This window comes from Chiloscyllium punctatum, chromosome 41 (assembly GCF_047496795.1).
Source record: "Chiloscyllium punctatum isolate Juve2018m chromosome 41, sChiPun1.3, whole genome shotgun sequence".
Classification (NCBI taxonomy): Eukaryota; Metazoa; Chordata; class Chondrichthyes; order Orectolobiformes; family Hemiscylliidae; genus Chiloscyllium; species Chiloscyllium punctatum.
In genome coordinates this window covers 21,059,437-21,086,167 of record NC_092779.1, presented here as the reverse complement: position 1 = coordinate 21,086,167, position 26,731 = coordinate 21,059,437, and the positions used below count along the sequence as shown (strand labels likewise).

Genomic DNA, 26,731 nt, shown 5'->3' with positions numbered 1-26,731 from the left:
AAGGTTATACAATGGACTTTTCTTCTGCAGTCACAGACTAATGAGGACCAGTAATATTATGTATTGTGACATAAGAAAAAGACATGAGTAGTAAACCTCATATGATGCTACAATGAGAATATACAAACAGTAGCTATTCAGAACCATGGCAGAAGATACAGACAATTTGCAGATTGTAGGATGTGTTCCAGCACTTGAAATTATTGTGGTATATAAAATAAATTAGATTACTTACAGTGTGGAAACAGGCCCTTCGGCCCAACAAGTCCACACCGCCCCGCCGAAGCGCAACCCACCCATACCCCTACATTTACCCCTTACCTAATACGACGGACAATTTAGCATGGCCAATTCACCTGACCTGCACATCTTTCATGAAAGACTGTTCTGTTTAAAAAAAAAATCTGCTTCTTTCTTTACAAGTGCTCTAACTATTGCTTTCACAACACACAAATTTATATTTATTATAGGTTTCTTTAGGGCCACAGTAGGCAGAAGCACTTGCCTTTGTAATCTGAAGCCCATGGATTCAAAGTTTAGCAGAGAGAGCCATAGAAACAGGCAAGAGACTTTTTTTTTGTGGAATGGACTGTCCAAAGAAGTTGACAGTATAGAAATACTTAAGGGAGAATTGGTTGATATTTGAGTTAGTGGGCTATGGAGAAGTATTGGTGATTTGCTCAATATTTTCCTGGTTTGTACCTTTCCTATTTGTCTACGCAAATTAAATAGATCTTATTCCAAATGTAAAAAATATTCTTGTAATCCTGTTCTTGAATTATAATCTTCTTGATGTATTCTTCATTATGATGTTGATTTTGTGTGACAAGAGAAGAAAAAGAGAAATGAAATAAAACTGACAATCTAAAGATCAGTTTGGTAAAATTGGATGAACCCAAACTATGTTTTATTAAAACTAATGTTAAATGTTGTTCCATTTGTACAGTTACATACTTTAACTGAACATAATCCCTTAATAAGCCTGATAATGCTTGTATCTGTTCCCTTCAATTAGCCCAACAATGGTATAAATGAACCTAATACAGGGCAACCTTGATTATCCGAACATCACGGGCAGGGAGAATTGTGTTCGGATAATCGAATGTTTGGATAATCAAATGTTTGGATAACAGTTTACCTAAGCATCGGGACCTTGAGAACTTGTTCGGATAATCAGTGTTCCGATAACTGAGGTTGCACTGTAATTAGTAAAAAACAAAAAGTTTCTTGATTTCTTCACCCCAATATAAATTATTGTGCACATACATTGTGAAATTCACTTTCAGATTGAAATCGTGAGAATGTTCAAATTTATTATTTTTTAAAGCTCTGCTCCTCTATTTTGTAAGTCTGTTGAACTGTAGACAAAATAGGTTTCAAATTCATGCTTATTGATATATTAAGCATTTCGGTAAAAGATTTTTATGGTCTCAATACTCAAATATTCAAAGTCTCAATACTGATTATGGGAATTGATGTTTTTCTTAAAAATGCAAATGCAAAAATCTAATTTCATCATCAAAGTTTAGGAGCCAAGATCTGTAACTGGTTTTATTCTGTGGTAATCATTTTGTTAAAACATTCATTTAGTTAGCAATCATATTTGAGAGCAGATGTTTAACAATTAAGCAGAGCATGACGAAGATTTAATAAACCTTATTTAAAACAAAATGCTCATTAATCATGACTCATGATGGCGACACTTTAATATAAATCTGAAAGATTTTTACGTCCTTGAAATAATAGCTAGAGAAGCATCTACAAAGTTGTTAAAGGAAATTCTGTTTTAGAATTTCACATCTGACGTTTACATAAATTAGACACTAAGGGTCTTAAGTTTTGATTTGCTTTCTGTAAATCTTTATTATATTCACTGATTGCAAATGATTTGTTTGCTATGAACCAAATCACAGCTTTGTGCCTGGAAAATTATTGTTACCGGATAATAGCTGATGCTGATAGAAAGCGGTCAAGGCAGTTAAATGAGCAACAATTAACCACTCCATAATGTAATGGGTCATTTACTAGGTCTCTGCGGCTCGGCATCAAGTCAGTGCCATAAATTACATCATTAACAGTGTTCTCTAAAGCAAAATTGTTACGAACTGGCCATGAAAGTAAAGTTTAAGTATTATGATGTGTCTAGCAGTTTCACAATGGGGAGCCTCATGGTGAGAAAGAGCCTTTATTTTGTCTGGCAATGCCAAATACATTGATGCCAATCTGTGAAGTAATTTGCAAAGGAATTAGAACTTGTGGTGCATTTCTTTCACTGCAGAAAGTGATTTTCTGTTTCACGAATATGAAGGGCAAGGTCTGTTAGTGCATACTTCCCAACAATTTCTACCCACCTATTAGACATTTTTTTTAATTTATGGCAAATAATTAGATATATTTGTTGACATCAGTGTTGGATTAAGGGAGAAAATTGAGAGAGTGGGGTCTGGGGATATCAAAACTTTGGGTATCATCTCAAATGTGCAACAACAGGACTCAGGGAGCCAGGTATATTTTGACAGCCAAGTTGAGAATGATGAATATCTATACTGAAACTTTACAAATTCTTTTAAAAAAAAGACTGCAAAACATCTTCAGGAATAATTAGGAAATGCAGAATGATTTTTAAACCCTGTTCTCTGAACCTGAAAAGAGAGTTCAGCAGGCAAAAATTAAAAATGAGGGAATTTAGTTATGAGGAGGAATTGTGAAGCGTTGTTGGTGAGCAAGTATTTGAAAAAAAAAATCTTAGGATAGAGTAAATCATCAGTCAGAGAAACATTAATGAATCAAAGGCAGCCAGAATGCATGATTTTACAGGAAATTCATGCATGACTAACTTGGTAGAATTTTTTTGAGGTGGTAACTAGGAGAGTCAATGAGGATATCACATCTGACATAATCCACATGGAGTTAGCAAGTCTTTTCACAAGGTCCCATATGGCAGTCAGGTCAGAAAATGAACACTCCTGGCATGCACAGGAAAGTGTTATTCCAAATTAGGCTGAGTCGCAGGAAGCAAAGCATAATTATAGAGGGGTGTTTTAATGACTGGAAGGCTGCTGAGAATGTATCTCCACAGGGTTCTGTGCCAAGTCCATCACCTCTCGTAGCCTATTTCAATTATTTAAATTTAAACACAAAGGGAATGATCAAGAAGTTTGATGATTATTCAAAAACTAATTGTAGTAGTTGTCAGTGGAGAAGAAATGTTTTAGGCTGCAGGGAATAGAAATGGACTAAGTGGACTGACAATTGGTAAATGGAATTCAATCTAAAGTAGTGTGATGTAATGCACTGGGAGGATAAACACAGCAAAAGAGTACATGATATATAATAGGATACTGAGAAATGCAGAGAACCAAAGTTGGATATTTTCTAATCAATCTGCTCAAATGTTATTACAACCTCTGAGCAGGGGGCTGAGAACCAAAAAGGTACAGGAGTATTTGCCCACAAATTCTTAAAGATAACAAAAAAAGTTGAAAAGATGGTTAACAAAGCAAATACGATACTTTCCTTTATAAACCAAGGTGCAAAATGTAACATCAGGGAGATTGTACTTGAAATGCACACTCTACTAAGGCCACAGCTAAAGTATTCAGTAAGATTTTGTTCACTGCATCACAGGAAGAATGTGATTATAATGCAGAGGTACATAGCAAATTTAGAAGATGTTGCTGGGACTGGAGAATTTTAGTCATGAGGAAAGGGCTTTTCTTGAGAATGGAGAAAATTTTGAGAATATTTTCTGAAGCGCAGAATTAAAAGGCCTGGACAAGAAGCCTTTTCTCTTGAGAGAGGTTACTGGCAAAGGGGTACAGATCCAAAAAGATTGCCAGTAAAGCTGGAAGGAAGCACAATGTTTTTTTTCCATCAAGAGAGTTGTAAAGGTATGGTGTGATCGGCTCAAATCAACAGTAAAGTCAGAAATCCACATTGCATCTGAAAAGTTGATTTAAACATATATGTAAAACACTATAACTAAGCTAGTAACCATGAGCTGGAACGTGGGTTTAAGCAAAGTAATTCTCTCAGCTGGCAATACATTGAGTTGTATGGCCTCTTCAGTTGCATAAATTTTCTATGTTTTTATGAAAGGTCACTGCTCTAGTGCAACACAGAAGAATATTTCCACTAGTCAGGTACTTATGCCTTAATCAGGGCATCTATACAATTTCTGCAAGAACATGAGAAAGGATATTCATTGCTTGAAACCCTGTAAGACTGAATAGTATTGTTAAATAAACACAACATTTTTAAGGAACCTCATGAGCCAAATATACAAAACAGCGAAAGTGACAGAAAACAAAATCATAAACTGATAATCACTACAAACAGCAAGATGTTATGAAAATCCCCCAATTATTATTCAACCATGCACGTCAGACAGCTTTATTTACTGAAAATGTGTTTTCATTTACTGCCACTAGAGGACACTTAAAAACCAATATGTGCACAAGTGCCTGTTTATAACCCGTTATGGTCACCATATTACAGTAAATAGACTCCCACACATTGCTAATTGATTCACCATTCCAGTAATTTCCTCTTTCAGAATAGACATACCTAAGTTATGTGGAATCCTATTCATAGAAACATTTGAAACAGAGATAGCATTGAAAAAAATACCATCGCCATCAAACAGAAATGAAATGTACAAGTTCTAGGAAGCAAAGGTTCATTTAACAAAAGGTTCGTTTAACATATCTGATAAAGTAGTATGTCACATTCATGTTACTTGCGAACAAAATAACTGAAATTGATAGCTATCATTTAACATACACAGCACTGTAGATATCATAGATTTAAACATTCCCTCTTCTCAACAATTCAGATGAGATGAATATTCCGTTTATATATGGATTTTTTTAAAAAAACTTTAGTTTTAGTTTCTCCTTGTACACAATTTTGATTCATTAAACCTTTTAATTTTTAAAGGCTTAAAAAAACAAGAATTTTTGACAGAGGTTTTCTAAATTATAGTGAGAGATGACTTCAGATAAAAAACCCATACTGAATCCAGTCAACTGTAGCCATTGCTCAGGGCCATCAGAAGACTAAACGATACCTTTACAAATGACAAATTATACTCAGCAATTTGAGTACAGTTAGTCCACTGCAGTTGATGGACATAACCAGGAAAAATCATGGAGCACATCGACTCAATATTCTCAATATGCTTTTGGTGTACAAAACTACATGCCAGGAGCCGGAGCAAATTCATCAAATTCCCTACTCATTATTGTCTACTTTCTTGTAAGACTAGACACACCTTCATAAAATAAGCAAAGAGTCTCACAGAGGCAATGAATAGGAGAGGAAAAAAAACTTGTATTTATATAATGCTATTCATAATCATTTTGTAGCCAGCAAAGTACTTCTGATTGAAGTCCCTATTGCAATCCAGGAAGTGTGGCAGCAAGCTCCTACAGATAGAAATGACCAACGGCCAGATAGCTTTCTTCTGCTTTTGAGTGAAGAATAGATATTGGGTGGAACACCAGGGACATGGTATTCTTTATGTCCAGCTTAATAAACGGAGACTCACTTTAAAATGTCATCTGATTCATTGAATGTCCAGCAGTGAAACGGGGCGCATTATAGCTCAGTGGTTAGCACTGCTGCCTCACAGCACCAGGGACCCAAGTTCAATTCGAGTCTCAGGCAACTGTCTATGTGAAGTTTGTACATTCTCCTTGTCTGTGTGGGTCTCCTGCTGGTATTCCGGTTTCCTTCCACAATCCAAAGATGTGCAGGTTAGGTGAATTGGCCATGCTAAATTGCCCATAGTGTTCAGGGATGTTTAGGTTAGATGCATTAGTCAGGGGTAAATGTAGAGTAATTGGGAATGGGCTTGTGTGGGATACTGTGTGGAGGGTCGGTGTGGACTTGTTGGGCTAAAGGGCCTGTGTCCACACTGTACAGATTCTAAGGAAGTGCTAATTTCTGGAGTGCAACTTGAACTTGTGAACTTCTGACTTACAGAAGAGAGTCTTACCAGTTGGGTCAGAGCTAACACTAGATAGCTTTAACCAAAATCAAAGGCAATAAAACTTCCTCTGGCAAAATGTTATGTGACATCCTTTGACAGTTAAAACACTCTTGAATAGAGATTTAGTAATAATTGTATTTTTCCACATGCATAAACCAGAACAGGCCAAATTAGATGTGGCTTCGACAGCTTGGTATGCAGAACCTATTCATACATGTAATCAGTCACAGAATCTCTATAGGATGGAAATAAGCCCTTTGGCCCAACAAGTCCTCTCCGACCGTGTGAAGAGTAACCCTCCCAGACCTATTCCCCTTACACTATTGCTTTGCATTTACCTCAGACTGATACACCCTACCTACACATGCCTAAACACTATGGGCAATTTAACCTAACCTGCACATCTTTGAGAATGTGGGAGGAAACTGGACCATCCAGAGGAAACCCATGCAGACATGGGGAGAATGTGCAAACTCACCTGAGGCTGGAATTGAACCCAGGTCCCTGGTGCTGAGAGGCAACAGTGCTAAATACTGAGCCACTGTGCCACCAAACCAGTTTGGACATATTATAACACACTCCCTAAGGAGAAGGGAACCTGAATCTTGTGAACCAGAGGTAAGGTCACTACCACTGCATCATAAGAGATCTTCATAGAATTTATATTAAAAGTCAAAGCATTAGGCAATAAATTCATATGGCGATATTCTTTGGGACTGGTCTTAGACTCACTGATCACTCGACTTTATGTTTTGTGCTCATTTCTTAAAGAATGTGAGAGTGGCAATCATAAATTAAACTTTCCACCAAGTGTTTGCCAAAAGAGAGGGGCATATCTCATAGCTGAAACACTAAAAAATAAATTATGGATCAGCACTTTTGGCTGTTTGCTCAAAGGCTGCCGAAGAAAGAGGTTACAAGAGAAAGTGAAAATTCAGGAAATGGAACTTATGGGCAAGAAACGGGACTGATGTTCACATTTAAACCCTTTGACTTGTGAAGTGGAGGTACTGCATGTGTGTTGTGAGGCCTGTCCTGTGTGGTTGATCCTAAACAAAAGGGTCAATGTTAAATGGAAAAAACAAATTGATATACTTGCTCTTGTTAATATAGAATTACAAGGTGCATTTTAAATTAGATTTCACAAAAGTAATCACAGTGTGTGAATTGAACTTACAGCCTGACAATACTGCTACAGTTATCAGTAAATGAATGCTTGACAGATTTTTATATTTTTCAGTCCACCATTCTTAAAGAATTAACGAGCCTAAATTGAAATAACTTCTGTAATGATCAACAGGGACATTTTACATAAACCATTAAATGCTTATATGGTGATATGATCTATGCTGCCATAATTTTAAGGCCATATTCCTTAATGGGTGTTATGAAAAGCACAGAAATCATGGGAAAGTGTAACGTTTTTAAATATTATCTATGCAACATTTTTCCACACTACTTTATTAACACAAAAACAAACAGTTGACATTTTACTGAAATATCAAGTATGTTGGTTTTACAGTGGCATTATCAAAGAATACAACATACCTGTTGGTACAAGACAATCTTTCCAATCAAAATATCCAGCATAAATCCCAGGTTCTAGAGAGCCCACAATTGGATCTGCTTTTAGTTCAATATACGTTTCAAAAAGATGCTGGTCCAGGTTCTTTACTGTATCAATGCTAACCTGCAAACATGACATTACATGACTTTAGAAGGGCTTCCAGAGAAGAACTTGGAAAATTGAAATAAACTTAGAACTTTATTTTTTTCTAGCAAATAATTGGAAAATAACACATGATAGTGGAATACAGTGTGGTTTGGCCATGTCAGTGGACTTCATAGGCAGATGACGATTTGAAAGTATTTCCAGCTTCAAACTTCAAAAGAATGGAGGGCAAGCATAATAACATAACATCGGGCAAGGAAGATTTGTTTTCTTTTTAATCTGCAGCTAGTCCTCCCTCACTTCCTCAGATTGTAATAATATACCAAAAATGACACAAATAATTATGTACACTGACGTCTGAAACCAAAACAAAAAATGCTGGAGAAACCCAGTAGGTCTGGTAACACCTGTGGAGAGATCTGCAGTATTTTGCCTTTATAAAAAATAGATAGGTCTTGCTAAAACTTTACATTACACGAGTCAGACTTCATTTGGAATAATGAAGAGTTGTCAACTTGTGAAGAACCTTTGCTCCTTTGTATAACGGGAGATAGACTGGCATTGGAGACAGTCCAAAGAAACTAGGCTCAGAGTAATGAAAGGACCGTCGTCTGAGAACCTGTTGAATAGGCTGGATTTGTAGTCGATGGAATTTAGAAGAATCAGAGGAGATTTTATTGAAAGATTATTAGTAGGTTTGACAGGGTAGAGGTGAAGAGGTTGTTTCCCACTGTGGAGAAGTCTAAGATCAGAAGGCATAACCTCAGAGCAAGGGGTCAGTGAAATGTTTTTCAGTCAGAAGGTAGTCAACCTGTAGAATTCTCTACTGCAGAGGGCTGTCGGTGTTGGGTCATTCAGTATCTTCAAGGCTGAGACAGGCAGATTTTTAATCAATAAGGGAACCAAAGGTTTATGGTGATAAGATAGGAAAGTGGAATTGTGAATCATCAGATCAGTCATCACACATTAAAAAAAATCTCTAAGAGGCATTTTCATTTTCAAATCATAATTTCCTCAACATTGTACTTATTTATCTAATGCAGATTTAACTTTAACAGCAACAACATTCACATTAAACACTCAAGGACTTTCCATAAAAACAACATTTTCTGCATAACTCTATCTTGATCACATTTGTTTTCTTTCATATTTGCTCTTCATAAAGTATCTGCCATAATATTTTTCTGCTTTGTAGATTATTTTTTAAATTGAATGGTTGCAGCATTAAATTTCAGTGAAACAGTCCCAAATTCCTATAAAGGATCCTTCCAGAAAAGAGAGACGATTATGCTCTGTATAAAGTCCATACAGAGTTGCAAGATATACAGACTTCAAAATGTTGTAAAGCTAATATTAAAGTTCAAAGTCTCACTTACCAATTGAATGTTTCTGTTAGCATGCATTAACTTAAGTAAAAAAAAAATTGACTGGCTATTCAATTCCTACCTTCCCTGCCTGTAATAACACTGATGGCACTAGTGTCAACAGCCAGTTTCAATAGCTTTACCTAATTTGGTGCTGCTAAAACCAATGTGACAGTAAGTATAGCGTTCAAGGCACTGAGACATTCTGGAATTCATTTGATTTTTTGCTTTTCTTTAACAAACCTGTCAACAGAGCTACTACATTCAGAACAAATTTCCAATAAAATTCACTCAAAGACACATGAGAATGTTTCGTTTTCATCGTAGGCATGGGGAAATCAAAGGTAGTTCTTATATTAGCTTCTCCAGATTATACTTGGCTTTGTCCCAGTGTGACCCAAATAATTCATTTTGCTTCAGCATATTCACTTAACCCAGATCATCAAAATGGCTCTTTGTAATCAATCAAATAATTAATTCAAATACTGTAAGTGTTCCTTCAAAGTTTGGTTGAACTCAATCAAGTCATCAATGTATACAATACAGCTCCATTGATCCTTCAATAATCTCACTGCAATTGTTAAAATATTGCTGATGCATTTTTCATTGCAAACAGCAGACTTTACACTGATGAACTTTACCTGATGTTATAAAAGCCAGTATTTCCATGGTTGTATCAGTCAAAAGAACTTGTTGCTCGTATGAATTAATGCATATTTTTCCATGCGACTGATAATGCTATCCTGAATAAAGGTTTCCAGAGGTTTCCCATCCCCAAAATTAGCTGTGTCATTTGTAATTGTTGGGCTTATCCTTCTAATCATTTTTTAAAGAAGGGCATGATGCTTGCAATTCTCAAGACTTCTGGCACTCCTCCTGATTCAAAGGAAAATTGAAAGATTACAGCTCCTGCAAGTCTCACATTTAAAAAAAATATCTTTGGCTTCATTTCATTCAGTTCATGTGCCTTATCAACTTTAAGCATCAAGACTCTCCTCAACACTTCATCAATTTTGAACTCTTCTTCTGATAGAGCCTCCCCCTCTGTCACCAAGACCTGGGTAACATTTGCCGCCTTGATAGGATGTAAAGTACTCATTTAATATTTCACCTATGCTCATTAATGTGCAAATTCCATTTTTGGTCCTCCTTTTACTACCTTTTACTGTTGATGTACTTATAGAAATCCTTGAGGTTTCCCTTTGTTAGCTGCTGTCTTCTTTTCATAACTCCTCTTGGCTGCTCTTAACTACTTCTAAATCTATCTGAACTCTCTGCACTCAACTTGGTTGTCAATTATATTTCTACCTGATACCTGTCATTAACATATTTTATCTTTTATCATTTTAATTTATATGGTCCATCCAGGGGACTCCAAGTTTGTTTGCTCTTCTCTTCGAAGAAAATATACATTAACTGTGCCCAATCCATCACCATCTGAAGGCAGCACACTGCTGATATTTCTTCCTCTCCAAAATTTGGCTCTAAGTACTCCACCCTTGGCTCTGTTCAGATGCAATCTGCCTGGCTTTCGTGATCACTGTTATGAACATCGTCTTGTCGACAGGACAAGCAGATGGGCAAAGGGGGAAGGGTTTCCTTGTTAGTAAGAAATTAAATGAAATCAATAGCAAGAAGTGACAGAGTCGGATGGTCTAGAATCTGTGTGGGTAGAGTCGAGGAACCGCAAAAGGCAGAATGACCCTCATGGGAGTGGTGTACAGGTCTCCCAACAGTAGTCAGGATGCAGGGTAGAAAATAAACTAAGAGATAGAAAAGGCATATAAGAAAGGAGCTATTACAAAACTCAAAGCTTCAATACGCAGGGAGGACTGGAAGAAACAAGTTGGTAGCTGATCTCAAAAAAAGCAATTCATGGAACATCTACAAAATGGTTTTTTTGGAGCAGCTTCTGGTAGATCCCTTTAGAGAACAGACAATTTTGGATTTCATGATGTGTAATGAGGCAGACTTGATAAAGGAAATGAAGTGAAGGAATCCCTAGAGGGAGTCAGCACAATATGACAGAGTTCACCCTGTAGTTTGAGAGGGAGAAGCTAGCATAAGATGTAACAGAATTACAACTGACTAAAGAAAACTAAAGACATGAGAGGGGAGTTGGCCAGAGTTGATTGGAAAGGAAGCCTAGCCGGAAAGATGGCACAGCAGCAATGATAGGAGGTTCTGGGGGTAATTCAGGAGTCGCAAACATTTATTCCAAGAAGGAAACATTATACTCAGGGGAGGATGAGGCAACTATGGCCCACAAGGGAAGTCGGGGGCAGCAAAAATATATAATGTGGTGAAGATTAATGGAAAGCCAGTGGATAATGCAGCCTTAAAAACCAGCAAAGGATAACTTAAAAAGCAATAAGTGGGAAGAGGATGAAATATGAGAATAAGCTAACTAGTAACATGAAAGAAGAGTGCAAAAAGTTTTTTTTTAAAAGATACATAAAAGGTAAGAGAGGCAAGACTGGACATTGAACCACTGGAAAATGAGGCTGGAGAAGAAGCAATGTGGGACACAGAAATGACAGGGGGACCGAATAAGTACTTTGCATCAGTTTTCACAGTGCAAGATACCAGCAGCATCCTAGAACTTCAACAGAGTCAGGGAGCAGAGGTGAGTGCAGGGATGGAGAAGGTGCTGGTTAAGCCAAAAGGTCTGAAAATGGGTACATCACCCCAACATTCTGAAGGAGATAACTGAGAAGATTTTAGAGACGTTGGTGGTGATCTTTCATGAATCACTGGAGTCAGGGAAGGTCCCAGAAAATTGGAAATGGCTAATGTAACATACCTATTTAAGAAGGGAGGCAAATGATAGGAAACTATAGGCAGTTTAGCCTGACATCAGTCATTTGTAAGAATTCAGAGTTCACTATTGAGGATGAGATTGTAGAGTACTTGGAAGTGCATGGTAAAATAGCACCACATCAGCATGGCTTCGTCAGGGAGAGGTCACGCCCGAGAGTTCTACTAGAATGCTTTGCAGAGGTATTGTGGAAGTTGAACAAAGGAAAGCCAATGGACATGATCTACTTGGATTTTCAGAAGGCTTTGATCAGGTACTAGCATGGTTAGAGGAATGGCTGATGGGCAGAAGACAGGGTGTAGGGACAAAGGGGTGTTTTTCAGGACTGCAGCTAGTTACTAATGGTGCTTTGCAAGGGTCTGTGTTGGTAACCACAATTATTCACATTATACATTAACAATCCGGATGAAGGAACTAAGGGGATTATTGCCAAGTTTGCAGATAACACAAAGATGGGTGCAGGGACATTAGTATTCAAGCAGTGGAAGGGCTACAGAAGGACTTGGACAGGCCAGGAAAATGGGCAAACAAGTGGCAGATGGAATACAATATGGGGTAGTGAGGTTATGCACTTTGGTTGAGGTGTACACTTCCTTCGAAAATGGGAATAGTTTCAGAAACCTGAAGCACAAAGGGCCTCGAGAGTCCTAATTCATTCCCTTAAGCTTAACATGTAGATTTAGATTGCAGTTTGGAAGGCAAATGCAATGTTAGTATTTGTTTCAAGAGGGCTAGAATATACTGCTGAGGCTATATAAGGAGCTGGTCAGTTCGCATTTGGAATATTGTGAGCAATTTGAGCCCTATATCTAAGGAAGGATGTGCTGGCATTGGAGAGGGTCCAGTAGAGGTTGACAAGAATGATCCTGGGGATGAACGGCTTGTCATATGAGGAGCAATTGAGGACACTGGATTTGTACTCGAGTTTAGAAGGATGAATGGATGGGGTCTCTTTGAAACATACAGAATATTGAGAGCTGTGGTTACAGTGGAAATGATGTTTCCACTAGTAGGTGAAACATGAAGGGCTTTTGCCCGAAACGTTGATTTCGCTGCTCGTTGGATGCTGCCTGAACTGCTGTGCTCTTCCAGCACCACTAATCCAGTATTTGATTTTCAGCATCTGCAGTCATTGTTTTTACCTAAGAGCTGAGGGCACAGACCCCAAGTGCAGGGAGTCATGAGATAAGGAGGAATTTTTTCAGCTAGAGATTAGTGAATCTATGGAACTCAATGCCACAGGATGCTGTGGAGGCCTAGTCATTGAGTGCATTTGAGACAGAGATAGATAGCTTCTTGATTGGTAAAGGGTCAAGGGTTACAGCAAGAAGGTGGGAGAATGTTGCTGAGAAACGTATCAGCATGATTCAATGGCAGAGTGGAGTCGATGGATTGATTCGCTTACTTCTGCTCCTCCTTCTTACGGCATCATATCTCCAGAGCCTGTTCGAATGTCCTAGGATGCTAAACACTGTCCACTTGCATCATTTTTCCACAGACACCTTAATCAGTTTCATTTTCCTACTTCTGGACTCACTTGCACGTGACAGGGTGTAATCAGAGATTACAACTTTTGCAATTCTTGTATTAATTTTCCACCTAGCTCCCTGAATTTTGATTGCAGCACAAAATTTGCTCACCTTTCATTGTTCACAATTCCCAACAAGAACATCATCCACAACAAAAACACAAATTTCTGAAAAAAGCTCAGCAGGTCTGGCAGCATCTATAGAGAGAAATTAGAATTAACGTTTCTGGTCGAGAGACCGTTTTTCAGAACTGCTAGGGTCACTCAACCTGAATTGTTAACTCGAATTTCTTTTTACAGATGCTGCCAGATCTGTTGAGCTTTTCTAGCAATTTCTGTATTTGTTTCTGATTTACAGCACCCACAGTTCTTTCAGTTATTATTAAGCTGTTCTGTGGTATCCATGACGTTGGTCCTCCTGTCTCTTCCTCTAACTAATCAATTCCTCATCACTGTTGCTATCCCATGTATTCTTCCCTCCTGTATAGCTTCATCTTGGTTATGTGAAGTGTTTACAACTCCCCACATGCTACAGGATGCACATTTCATCTGGTCAAGCCACCCTGCTTTACTTTTAACTTCACTTACTTTCGTACCATTGTACAAATTGACCGCAAATAGCTCCCTCTCCTGTGCTGACAAATTATTTACTTTCCCTGCGCTAGTTTAGAAATTTGTTTTTCAAAATGACTGAAGTTGAATCATTGTCCCTTATAACAGTCCCTCAATGACTAAGCAACTCATGATTTTCCTATGATTTCACTGCTGATGGGCTTCTGTATATAGACAGGCAGGAGGTTGGAAGAACACAGCAAGCCAGGCAACATCAGGAGATGCAGAAGTCGATGTTTCAGGTGTAAACCTTGTTCAGGACAGGGGATGGGCGTGGGGGGAGCTGCAGATAAAGGGGATGGCGGGGATAGGGTAGTGAAGTGGAGATAGGGGAAGACAGGGAGAGGGTACAACCTCGTTGGTTGAAAAGAGCAATGAATCCAGTTGGTGGAAGGGAGGAGGGGGGGCTGGGAAGGGAGATTATTTGAAATTGGAGAACTCAATGTTGAGTCGTCTAGGCTGTAGGCTGACCAGGCAGAAGATGAGGGGTTGTTCCTCCAATTTGCGGTTTGGTTCGTTGTGGCAATGGAGGAGGCAAAAGGATGGTCATGTCTGAAAGCGAGTGACAAGGGGAATTAAAATGGTCGGTGACTGGGAGATCCAGTTGACCTCTGTGGGCCTGGCTGTGATGTTCGGCGAACTGTTACTTCAGTTTATGTTCGGTCTCCCAGATGTAGAGAAGACCACATCAGGAGCACCTGATGCAGTAAATTAGGTTGGAAGGCAGGCAGGTGAACCTCTGTCTCACCTGGAAAGATTGTATGGGGCCTTGGATGGAGGTGAGGAGGGTGGTTTGTTGGCAGGTTTTGCGTCTGTTCCAATTGCAGGGGAAGGTACTTTGCTTTTGGGGGGGGGGGGGGGCGGCGGTGTGGAGAGTTGTGCAAACCAAGGACTGTCGAAGAGAACAGTCCTAGCAAAAGGCGAAGAGGGGGAGTGGAAGATATTCTTGGTGGTGGGGTCTAGTTGGAGTTGGCGCAAGTGTTTAAGGATAATGCATTGGATGTCAACACTGGTGGGGTGTTGGTGAGGACGAGGGGGGACTCTTTTTATTGTGTTGCAGGGTGGTTTAGAGCAGTGGAACGGGGAGTGGAGGTGGTACAGTGAATGGCTGTCTGGATGACAGATAGAGGAAAAGCACGTTGATCGAAATAGGTGGACATCTGGGATTCTCGTGACTGGAATGTCTCCTCGTCTGAGCAGATGCAGCAGAGGCAGAGGAATTGGGAGAATGGGATGGAGTCCTTGCAGGATACTGGGTGGGAGGAGGTGCAGTCCAGGTAGTTATGGGAGTCTGTGGATTTGTAGTAAGCTTCCATCTGGCGATGGAAATGCTGAGGTCAAGACTCTCACCCGGATGTATTTCTGCATGGTTGTGAAAGACAAGAGAGAATTCAAAAACAAGGAGGAGATGTTGAACCTGTGAAAGACACTTGTTGAACATCAGCTGGAATATCGTGTACATTTGCGGGTGTCACGTTATGAGAATGTATTGGAGAATTGGCAGAAGTGAATGTGAAGCTTTTATTCTAAGGATAGATCCTAGGAGAGGAGAAGGCTGAGATGAGATGTGATAATGCCTTTCAAGATCATAAGCAGGTGGGATAAATTAGACAATGAGAAACTGTTCCCAGTCACAAAGGATAAAAAGACCAAGAGGGTTCAGATATTTAAACTAAGTACAAATGAAGTGAGGGTGACATAAGAAAAAATAAATTTTACACACAGCAGGTAGTTAAGAATATAGAACACACTTACTAGAAATGTAGTGGAGCAGTTTCAACTGAGGCATTCAAAAGAGTGTTGGATGATTATTTGGATAGAAATGGTGTGCAGGGATATGGGGAAAAGTCAGGAGATTGGCATTAGGTAATAGAACTAGTGCAGGAATGATGGGCTGAATAGCTTTACTCTGCAATGTAACAATCCTGTGATCCTGGACAGGTTGTTCTGTTATAACGTGCATTTCGTCAACACGAATTTACTGTAACATGATTGACAAATTGGGGAATGTTGTTTCTACAGAGTTAACTTTTAAAATCTGTGTTGGCTGCAATGCAATTACAGCGTGAACACTAAGTGCTGTTTCTAAAGAGTGACCTTTCTATAACGCAGGGTTGCACAAGAACGCAACCATCATGTTATAGAAGAACGGACTGTATCTAAGTTGTAGCACTGGGGTAGCAATAGTCTCCACATTCTAAAAGCTATTTCTTTCTCAATAAATCCTAGTTTAAAAGCTATTTTATCTGATCTGAAAGAAGAGATTTTAGCTCAATGTCATTTCACTTAGTAAGTGATCTGTTTTCAGCTAAAATTGCTTTTATATTGCAATAGGACCACTGTAATTTTAAAAGTCTCAGTTTCAGATCACCTGTCATAATCATGTTTATAACTCAGAAAACGATCAATTTGTATCTCACCCCTATGTGAAAACACATTAACTGGATTAACACTTCACAGCAACATTAGGAAGTGCCATACTTCACAAAAACTATAGATAATGTACCAACATTCAATAGCACTGGTTGCAAAAGGACTGGAAATATCAACATTTAACTTTCAAGCCTTTTCCTTTATTGCTGAGCTTTTAAGGTCTTTGCCTCAAAAACAAATTGTGACTGCACTTAATTAAATTGAGAGAAGCACGTGGAGAACTCTGAAAGCCATCATGAGGCGTAACAAATGTGTGTATTTTAAAAAAAAACTCCCACAGAGATGTTACAGATGTGGGTTGGAACATTTCCTCATTGGTTAATTTAGAGGTCTTTTTAATGTGAAGTCTGGCAGTCAAGCATTTCGGCTTGTAGGAGGCCGACGATAAGTTTCGGGAGTTTTCACACTTTTGTTACCACAAAACAGGAAATCTGGAACAGCCTTTTTCTTATTAGGTGATTAAGATAAACGGAGATCCACAAGAACATAGGGTTGGTGAAGAATAGAAAGTTCTATTACAAACAGAAACAACCTACTCAATTGCTTAAGTGCGAGCTTTACTGGGTAACAGAGATAAAATCTTGGTTTTATCTTGCCCAGCTCTGCAGCCTGGAAAACAACTCTCTGAATTCATTCTGTAGTTATTACTATGGATTTTACTAGGAACAATAACCTGACTGTATTATTACCTACAAGCTTCACTTCTAGTTGCCATACATAGAAAATAAGAACAGGAGTAAGCCATTCATCCCGTTAGCTTTGCTCCACCATTCAATGTGATCATGGCTGATCATCCAATTCTTTACCCTTTTCCCACTTTCTCGACATCATTTGATTACTTTCGCTCAAAAACATATCAATCTCCTTCTGGAAAACATTTAATACTCTGGCCTCAAACTCTTTCTGTGGCAGAGAACCCACAGGCTCACCTCTCACTGGGGGAAGAAACGCCTTCTCATCTCTGTCCTAAAACGCCTACCCCAGTTTCTGGGCTCCCTGATCATTAGGAAATCCTTCCGATGTCTACCTTGTCTAATCCTGTTAGAATTTTAGTTTCTATGAGGTTCCTCACGTTCTTCTAAACTCCAGTGAATATAGTCCCAACATATCCAGTCTCTTGATGTATATCAGTCCTCTTATTCCAGCAATTAGTCTGGTGAACCTTCTCTGCATTCCCTCAATAGCCAGAACATCCTTCCTTGGATAAGGAGACTAAAACAGCACACAATACCTCAGGTGTGGTCTTGCCAATTCCCTGCACAGTTGTACCATCTCTGCTCTGGTATTTGAAACATCTTGTTATGAAGGCCAATTTGCCTTCTTTGCCACGTACTGCAGCTGCATTTCAGTGACAGATGTACATGACATCCAGGTGTCATTGCATCTTTCCATTTCCCAATCTATCACCATTCAGATAATAGTCAACTGCCTGTTGTTGGTACCAAAATGTATAACCTCACATTTATCTACATTATACTGCATTTGCCACATATTTGCCCACTTATATATCTTGCCAAAATCACATTGAAGCTTCTCTGTAAACTCCTCACAGCATACTTTCCCACTCAACTTGGTCTCACCTGCAAACGTGGAGCTATGACATGTAGTTTCTTCTTCTAAATCATGTATAATGAGTCCAAGCACTGATCCCTGCATAACTCCCACTATTCACTGCCTGTCATTTGGATAAAGGCCTGTTCAGTTTTACCGTTCCCTATCTGGCAAATATTTCTGTATCCATGTCACTACACAACCTCCAGTCCTATTCACTTTAATTTTGGATACTAATCTCTTACATGGGACCTTATCAAAAGCTTTCTAAAAATCAAAGTAAACAACATCCATTCTACTAACTACATTTTCAAAGAATTCCAGCTGATTTTTCCAAGCACGACTTCCTCTTTATAAATCTATTCTAATGCTGTTCTATCTTCTCAGTGTTCTGCTATTACATGTTTTATAACAGACTCTAGCATTTCTCTACTATCAATGTCAAGCTAATTTGTCGATAATTCACTGTTCTCACGTTGCCTCTCTTAAATAGTGGGGTTACATTGGTTACCCTCCAATCTGTTGCAACTGATGCAGAATTTATAGACTTTTGGAGCATTGTCAGGCTCTGGGCATTTTTCTGCTTGAATCCGTTAGTTTCCTCAACACCATTTTCCTAATAATATGAATTCATTTCAATTCCTCCTTCCCAATATACCCTGTGCACCCACATATTTTTTGGGATGTTATTTATGTTTTCCTTCATGAAGATGGAACTAAAGTATGTGTTTAATTGATCTGCCATCTATTTGTTTCCCACGATAAATTGTCCTGTTTCTGATTGCCAGGGACTTACAACTGTTTTTGCTAATCTTTTTCTCTTCACACGCCAAAGAAGCTTTTGCTATTGGTTTGTATGTTCCCTGCGTCCTCTATTTTCTCCATTTTAATCAGTGTCTTTGTCTCCCTTTGCTGGAATCCGAACGAATCCCAATCTTCAGATCTATTTTTTTAAACTTAATTTGTATGCCCCTTTTCCCTTGTCAGCAATTTCTAGTTATGCTTTGACCTTATTTTTTTCCATTTCAGAGCCCTTGTTGGCATTGTTCATTGCAATCTGCAGCATCAAAAGTAACATTTAGGTACAACAGCAACTGGGAAGACAAGTTATATATTAGCCTTTGTTGCAATAAGAGAGCTGTTCTGAATAATTACAAAGGCCATTGGTGAAACTACACCTTCGCTCTCACTGTATTGACTGAGAGGATGAAAGTTCCAATGGAATGTGCCTTTATCAAAGAACAATATCCACACCTAAATATATAAAATTTTGTGCCTATCATGGGACGAACCTTTCGAGAATCCTGGACTAGCACTCCCAGATCCCTCGGTATTTTGGCTTTATGAATTTTCTCACCGCTTAGAAAATAGTCCATGCCTGTATTCTTTTTGCCAAAGTGCAAGACCTCCCATTTGCTCACGTTGAATTTCATCAGCCATTTCCTGGACTACTCTCCTAAACTGTCTAAATCTTTCTGCAGCCTCCCCACTTCCTCAGTACTACCTGCCTGGTCACCTAACTTGGTATCATTGGTGAACTTCGCCAGAATGCCCCCAGTCCCTTCATCCAGATTATTAATATATAAAGTGAACAGCTGCGACCCCAACACTGAACCCTGTAGGACAACAATATTTACAGATAACAATATTTCAATATTGCAAAAATGAAAAGAACTGAGAGAATTAACTCTCTAAACTGTGGTTTGAACATTTGACCGTCAGAAACTCATTTCCTTGTGAAAGACTGCATGTATTTGGGGTCTTAAAGGGATTTAGTTTAAGTTGCAGTGGTACAGCAGTAATCTTTCCTTCACTGTTATGTGCTAAAGAATGCGTATTGACAATAAATAGTTACTTTCAAGTTGATAACAAAACCTGGTGTGAATCGCTTGTGTTCTGAATATCAATCAGTCAATCAGGAAAATTGATCATTTTTGTGCTTTAAATTGGGTATTTACAGATTTGTGGCAACACATGCAACAGCTTTATTTTCAGTATAATGTTTCTAATTAGGTTATAATAAAGTGTCAATAACTCCCTTGGGTTGCCATCACTTGCTGAGACTTTGGCCTCAGGAGGGGACCTGCCTAATGTCAGAAAGATCTCGATGGCAGCAATATCTCACATCGAAATAGCATAGATGGGGGTATAATTAGTTAACTGCCTCTGCTGACCAAGGGTTACAGAATCACACAGCATTGAAACAGACCCTTCGGTTCACGCTGACCAGACATTCCAGTCTGACCTAGTTTGATTGGGCCCACATCCCTCTAAACTTATCCTATTCATAAACCCATTCAGCTGTCTTTTAAATGTTACAATTGTGCCTGCCTCCACCACATCCTCTGGCAGCACATTCCATAAACTCACCAACCACTGTGAAAAAGTTACCCAACTTACCTTAAACCTATGCCCTCTAATTTTGGACTCCCCCAACCTAGGAAAAAGACCTTGGCTATTCACCCGATCTATGCCCTTCATGATTTTATAAAGCTCTGTAATGTCACACCTCAGCCTCCAATGCGCCAGGGAGAAAAACTCTAGCTTAATCAGCTTCTCCCTATAACTCAAAACCTCCAGTTCTGTCAACATCTTGTAAATCTTTTCTATACCCTCTCAAGTTTCACAATATCCTTCCTACAGAATGGTGACCAGAACTGTATGCAGTATTCTAGAAATGGCCTGACCAATGTCCCATATAGCCACAACATGACAATCCCAACTGTTATACTCAATGCATTACCAATGAAGGCAACTGTGCCAAAAGCATTCTTCATCACCTTACCTACCTGCGACTCCAGTTTCAAGGAACTATGCACCTGTACCCCTAGATCTCTTTGTTTGGCAACATTCCATAGGACCCTATCAGTAACTGTATAGGTCCTTCCCGGTTTTACTTTTCCAAAATGCAAAGGTTCACATTTATATAAATTAAACTCTAACTGCCATTCCTCGGCCCATCAGCCCATTTGATCAAGACCTCATTGTATGCGGAGATAATCTTCTTCACAGTCCACTAAACCATTTATTTTGGCGTCGTTTGAAAACTGGCGACCCATACCTCCTCTATTCACATCCAAATCAGTTTTCAAGATGACAAAAAGCAGCGGACCCAGCAACAATCCTTCTGGTACACTGCTAGTCATGGGCCTGCAGCCCGAAAAGCAATCTTCTACCACCATCCTCTGTATCCTATCTTCAAGCCAATTTTGTATCCAATTGGTTAGCTCTTGAATCCCCTGTGATCTAACCTTACTAACCAGTCTACCACGCGAACCTTGCCAAATGTTTTGCAGAAGTCTACCTAGACAATGTCTACCGCTCTGCCTTCAAACTTCCCAGTCATCTTCTCAAAAAAATTCAATCAAGTTACTGAGACATAATTTCCCTAAGACAAAGCCATGTTGACCATCTCTCACGAATCTTTATCTTTCCAAATGTACATAATTCCTGTCCCGCAGAATCCCCACCAACAATTTACCCACGACTGACGTAATAAACTGGGTCTAAAGTTCCCTGGTTTTCCCTTTGGCACCACATCAGCCAACTTCTGCCTCTCGGCCCCTCATCTGTTGCTGTCGGTGATGCAACCATCTTAGCAAAGAGCCCAGCAATCTCTTCCCTAGCTTCCTACAAAGTTCTTGGAAATACCTGATTAGATCGAGGTGATTTATCCACCTTCAAGTGTTTTCAGACCTTCAGGACCATGTCTTCTAAAGTATGAATTCCTTTCAATACATCACTATTTATGTCCCCAAGTTCTCTGGCTTCCATGTCCTGCTCTGCAGCAAATACTAACGTGAAGTAGTCATTTAGTATCTCAACCATCTCCTGTAGTTCCACACATAGATGGCCACATTGATCTATTCTCTCTCTAGTTTCTCTCTTGCCCTTAATGTGCCTACAGAATCTCTTTGGATTCTTATTAACTCAATTTGCCAAAGTTATCTCATGTCCTCTTTTTGCCCTCCTGATTTCCCTCTTAAGTATACTCCAACTGCCCTTATAATCTTGATCCAACATGCTGATTTCATATTTTACATTCAACCCCACCTGACCCCAGCCTCTGCGGGCCTTGAAAGATGTCACTTTTGCTTCAGGGTCGGGGATTGGTCACTGGGGATTGTGATAAGAAATTTCGTAAGGCATCAGGATGGGTATATTAATAGGAAGGGTTTGGAGGGATATGGATCGGGTGGTGGCAGGTAGGGCTGGATTGGATTGAGATATCTGGATGGCATGGACGAGTTGGACCAAAGGGTCTGTTTCCATGCTGTACATCTTTATTACTTTATGACTCTAAATTCGTGAATCTTTGCAATTCTAGATCCAGCAGGTTGTTAATGATTGTCTAGAATACAGTCAAAAACCAAATGTGATGTTTCAGGATTGTTAATATTTGGAAACATAGATTTTAAAATGAAGAAATTGTGTATAGCTTTAAGTTTGATTTGTATTTCTATACTGTGTGAATTAAGAACAGAAGGTCATAGAACTCTGAAATAAAACTAAAACTGAGAAGCATAACAAAATGATTGGAGGTTTGCTAACTTTCAAGACAGGACAGGCAAGGCTAAAGGTTACAAAAATAATAAGAGAACAAAACTAAAGTTGTTGCGTCTGAATGCATAGAAGATCCAAACCAAAACTGATGAACTTATGATGCCAATATAAATAAATATAGCCATCACAGAGACATAACTGCAGGATGATATAGATTGGAACCTGAATATTGAAAGATACATGACATTCAGGAAGCTAGAAAATGGTGGAGTGTCATTATGTTAAGTAATGACAGGATTGGCACAAAAGACTGGTAAGTTCTGCAAACGGGATGTAGAAGTAGTTTGGCTAGAAGTGAGGAATGATAAAAGCAAGAATGAAGAGTTCAGAGAATGTTTTTGAGATGGTTTCCTAGAACATATTCCAGAGCCAAGCAGACAGCAAACTAAATTAGATTTGGTATTGTGTAACAAGATAGATTAACTAATTACCTCATCCGGAAAATGCTGCCCTGAGGATGCAGTGACCTTAATAAGATTTAATTTTAAATTTGGTCTGAGGGACAGAACAATGGTTCCAAGATCAGTATTTTAAACTGAAATAAGGGCATGAAAGCAAACCTAGCAAAAGTGAACTGGCAATTAAGGTTAAGGGATACGTCAATAGAGATGGATCACAGGCATTTAAGGGTAAATCTCAGAATACACAGAATAGATATTTTCCAATGAGAATGAAAAAATGCCATAAGAGGATCCACTATCTGTGGTTAACTTAAAAAAAACTAAAGATAGTATCAACTTATGATTGTGCAGAGATTAATGGCAGGTCAGAAGATTGGATGGAATATGAAAAGCAGGAAAGGTTAATAAGCATGGAAAAATACAGAACCAGATAAAGCTAATTAGAAATACAAAAACAGTCAGAGTTTCTATCAATGTTTGAGAAGAAAATTAACAAAGTAAATATTAGTCCTACAGTGAGTCAGTCTTGGGATATATTAGTAGAAAATAAAGAAATGGCAGGCAAATTCACAGTGGATTCAAGTAGCATTCCAAACATAGCTAGCTATCAGGAAATGGAAATTTGGAAGGAACTCAAAATTGTAATCACCAAAGTGAGGCTGAGCAAATTTATGAACCTGCAGGATGACAAGCCCCTGAATCCTGATGGAAGATATTAGAAGGTAGTGGCAGTGGGGTTGGCAGCATTTGGCTCATGGTCCCAAAGCTTGGCCGCTCAAGGGCTCCATGTTGCGGAGCCTGCCGCATCCACACCATCTCACATACCTTCACCATTCGGTTCCATGGCGGCTTCATAGTCTTCCCACAAAGGAGTTGGGCCGAGTGCAGCTCCAGATCCATAGCTGGTGCTGGCTCTGGTTGAGGTCACAGAGAGTTCAGAGTCTGTGGTGGCAGAAGCCCGGAGTCAGGGTCCCAGTGACCGATGACCAGCGGCTGCATATGGAGGAGCATCGGAGAGGGAGCAAGAAATAGGAGACCAGGCCCATGGCTCCAGCTCGGATGTGGCTGTTACGCAAGTAGTGGCGATGGCAGAGATGGACTCGTAACTGTGTCCCCGGAGCCCATTATAAACTCTGGCTGATGTCAAGCAGCAAAAAGAGGAGCAGAAGAGGGTAACAAGAAGAGGGGAAAAATGAACTCTATTGCAGTAAAATCTAGCATTATATCCAGTATTTTAAAATGGCAACACTTTGTGTTTTGCACCAAAAAAAAACCCTTTTCACTGTCTTTTTTGTATATATGTGACAATAAATCTAAAATCTAAGCTTGCAACAGGCTAACTCGGTGTACAGTATTGGTCTCCTCGTTTAATAGAAGGATGTAAATGCATTGGAAGTGATTCAGAGTAGGTTAACTATTATAGTATCTGTAATGGGCAGTCTCACAAGGAATGATTGGACAAGATAGGAGTATCTACTGGAATTCAGAAGAGGAAGAGGTTATTTGATTGAAACATTAAGATCCCGAGGGGTCTTGACAGGATTCATCCTAATTCATAAACATGCATTCATGTTCATATGTTCCAGTAACTACAGCCAGTCAGTTTAAAATATAATTCTAATAGCTTGGATTTTGGAAACAATAGCTTGGAAAAAAAAAACAATTGGGAAAGCTAATTAAGGAAATCCAGCATGATTTGTAATTGTATATTTTAAGGAAATGGTAGGTAGATTCAAGTTAGGTAGGGGAATTAAAGATTAATCATAGTAGATGGTTATCTGGAATTTGAAACACAAACACATCAGCTGCAATATTATCAGACTTGAAGGGCTGAATGGCCTATGTCTGCTCCTAATTTGTATGTCTAAATTCATTGGACATGGATATTGCTGACAAGGCCAGCATTTATTGTTTATTCCTAAATGCCCTTGAGCAGGTGGCTTTGAGTTCCACAGTGACAAATGACACATCTCCAAGTCAAGATGTGGCTTGGCATGAAACTCCCAGGTGGTGATTTCCCCATGTATCTGCTGCCCTTAGCTCTTTTTGGTGATAGAGGTCATGAGTTTGGAAATGGTTGTAAAAGGAGCCATGGTGAGTTACCGCAGTACATCCTGTAGATAGTATATAGTACATCGTTGTCTGTAATGTGAGTGAAGGTGATGCTTGGGGTGCGAATCAAGTGGATGCTTTGTTCTGAATGCTGTTAAGCTTATTCAGTGTTGTTGGAACCTCACTCATCCAGTGAAACGGATAATACTTTGGGGCAAAGGAGCCTGTGAAGAGATTTTATAGAGGTGTACAAAATTATGATAGGTTTGGTAAAGTAGATACAGAAAAGCTGCTTCAAATAACTGACTCTACAAAGACTAGGGAATGCAGGTTTTGGCAAGGGATGGGGAGAATGTAAGCAAGGACATTTTTTTTTGCAGGGCAAGTGGTAATGGCCTGGAACTCATTCCCTATAAAGAGGGTGAAAGCAGAGATAAATTTGTGATTTTAAATGGAATCTAGTGATTCCAAAGGAAATGAAGATGGAGAATAGGACTAACTGGACTACCCCATGGACAGCCAGCACTATCCCAAATGGGTTGATTGGTCACTATCAGTGCTGGATTGATTCAATTGTTTGAAGTGAAAACAAACTTGTGGGAAGTATATTTGATCTAAATTTCATATGACCTTCATCTGTTAGGTCATTCAACATGTATAAAAATACCCTCAGAAACTCAGCCAACCCTTTTAATGTATTATTACTCATTTATAAGAAACAACAGAATTCAAACAATCTGCGCGAAAAAGATGGTTTCAAAATGAGATAATAGGTTAACATCACATTCTGTTATGCTACATATTTTAATCATACTTTTCATTAGTTCATGGGATGTGGGCGTGCAAATGATTGCAAACGGTGTTTACACTTCACTGTGACAATTAAAACAATTTGACAACTGCAAACAAACCCTGTTTTCAATAATATCATGTCATAAAGCTCTTGTGAAGAATTATTCTCTTCTTACCTTTCCAGTTTAACTTGCAACAAATTTAAATAACTCAAAGAAAATTACAACAGTAAATGATTGCAGTGAAATTACATGGAGTCAATATTGAACAACGCAAAATTGTGCTTCTGTCAAAGTTGTCAACCATTCCAACAGGAGAATATCAAATACTTTAGAATAATGCCCTTGAAACAATGCCCTAAAAGCATGGACTGATAATTCTGGATTAGCCAAATTTATTGGAGTTTTTCATATGAACCTGCTGATGAATCAGAAAATACTTAGGCCACATAGCAACCAAATCATGGATGGCAGACAAATAATCCTTTGACACTGAGATCCCTCTATGAGAAGATGTGCAAACCACGCAAGTATGGCTGAACCTGTGATAAAATTAAAGTTGAAGTATTGTCAATTAAAATGATGCAGAGAGGTGAAGTTGATGCAGCGAGTGGGAAACAACGGTGCACAGCAGAAAGTGCACACAAGGAGGTCATGGAGATTCAACCAGTGAAAAACAAAAGGTTAGCATTTTGGAACAGTTCAATAAGCAGGTATTCCCCTCCAGTATGGAAGATGGATGAGGAAGGCTGTCTATTGTTGAAGATGCTCTGCTAACATGTTTAAAGGCATCTGAACAAAGAATGTTCCCATGTCCAGACCAAAAATGCTGTTTTTATATAGACCACATTTGTAGACATTATGCCTCACATAGACTTGCACGCTTGTGGAATGGCGCCTCCTTTGCTCTCACAAAGCTTTGCTTAGCACAAAGTTGAAGTCGAATCCTCTGGG

At 39.0% G+C, this 26,731-nt stretch overlaps 1 protein-coding gene across 5 annotated transcripts in view; it reads right to left on the bottom strand.

Annotated features, from left to right (window-relative positions):
• The window catches only part of exoc2 (exocyst complex component 2), a 308,570-nt gene that overhangs the window by 49,002 nt on the left and 232,837 nt on the right, over nucleotides 1-26,731 (bottom strand). For all 5 annotated transcript variants that reach the window (XM_072560529.1, XM_072560533.1, XM_072560532.1 and 2 more), the window contains one exon: nucleotides 7,541-7,682. In XM_072560529.1, coding sequence (XP_072416630.1) covers nucleotides 7,541-7,682 — 142 coding nt within the window. The remainder of the gene's footprint in view (nucleotides 1-7,540; nucleotides 7,683-26,731) is intronic.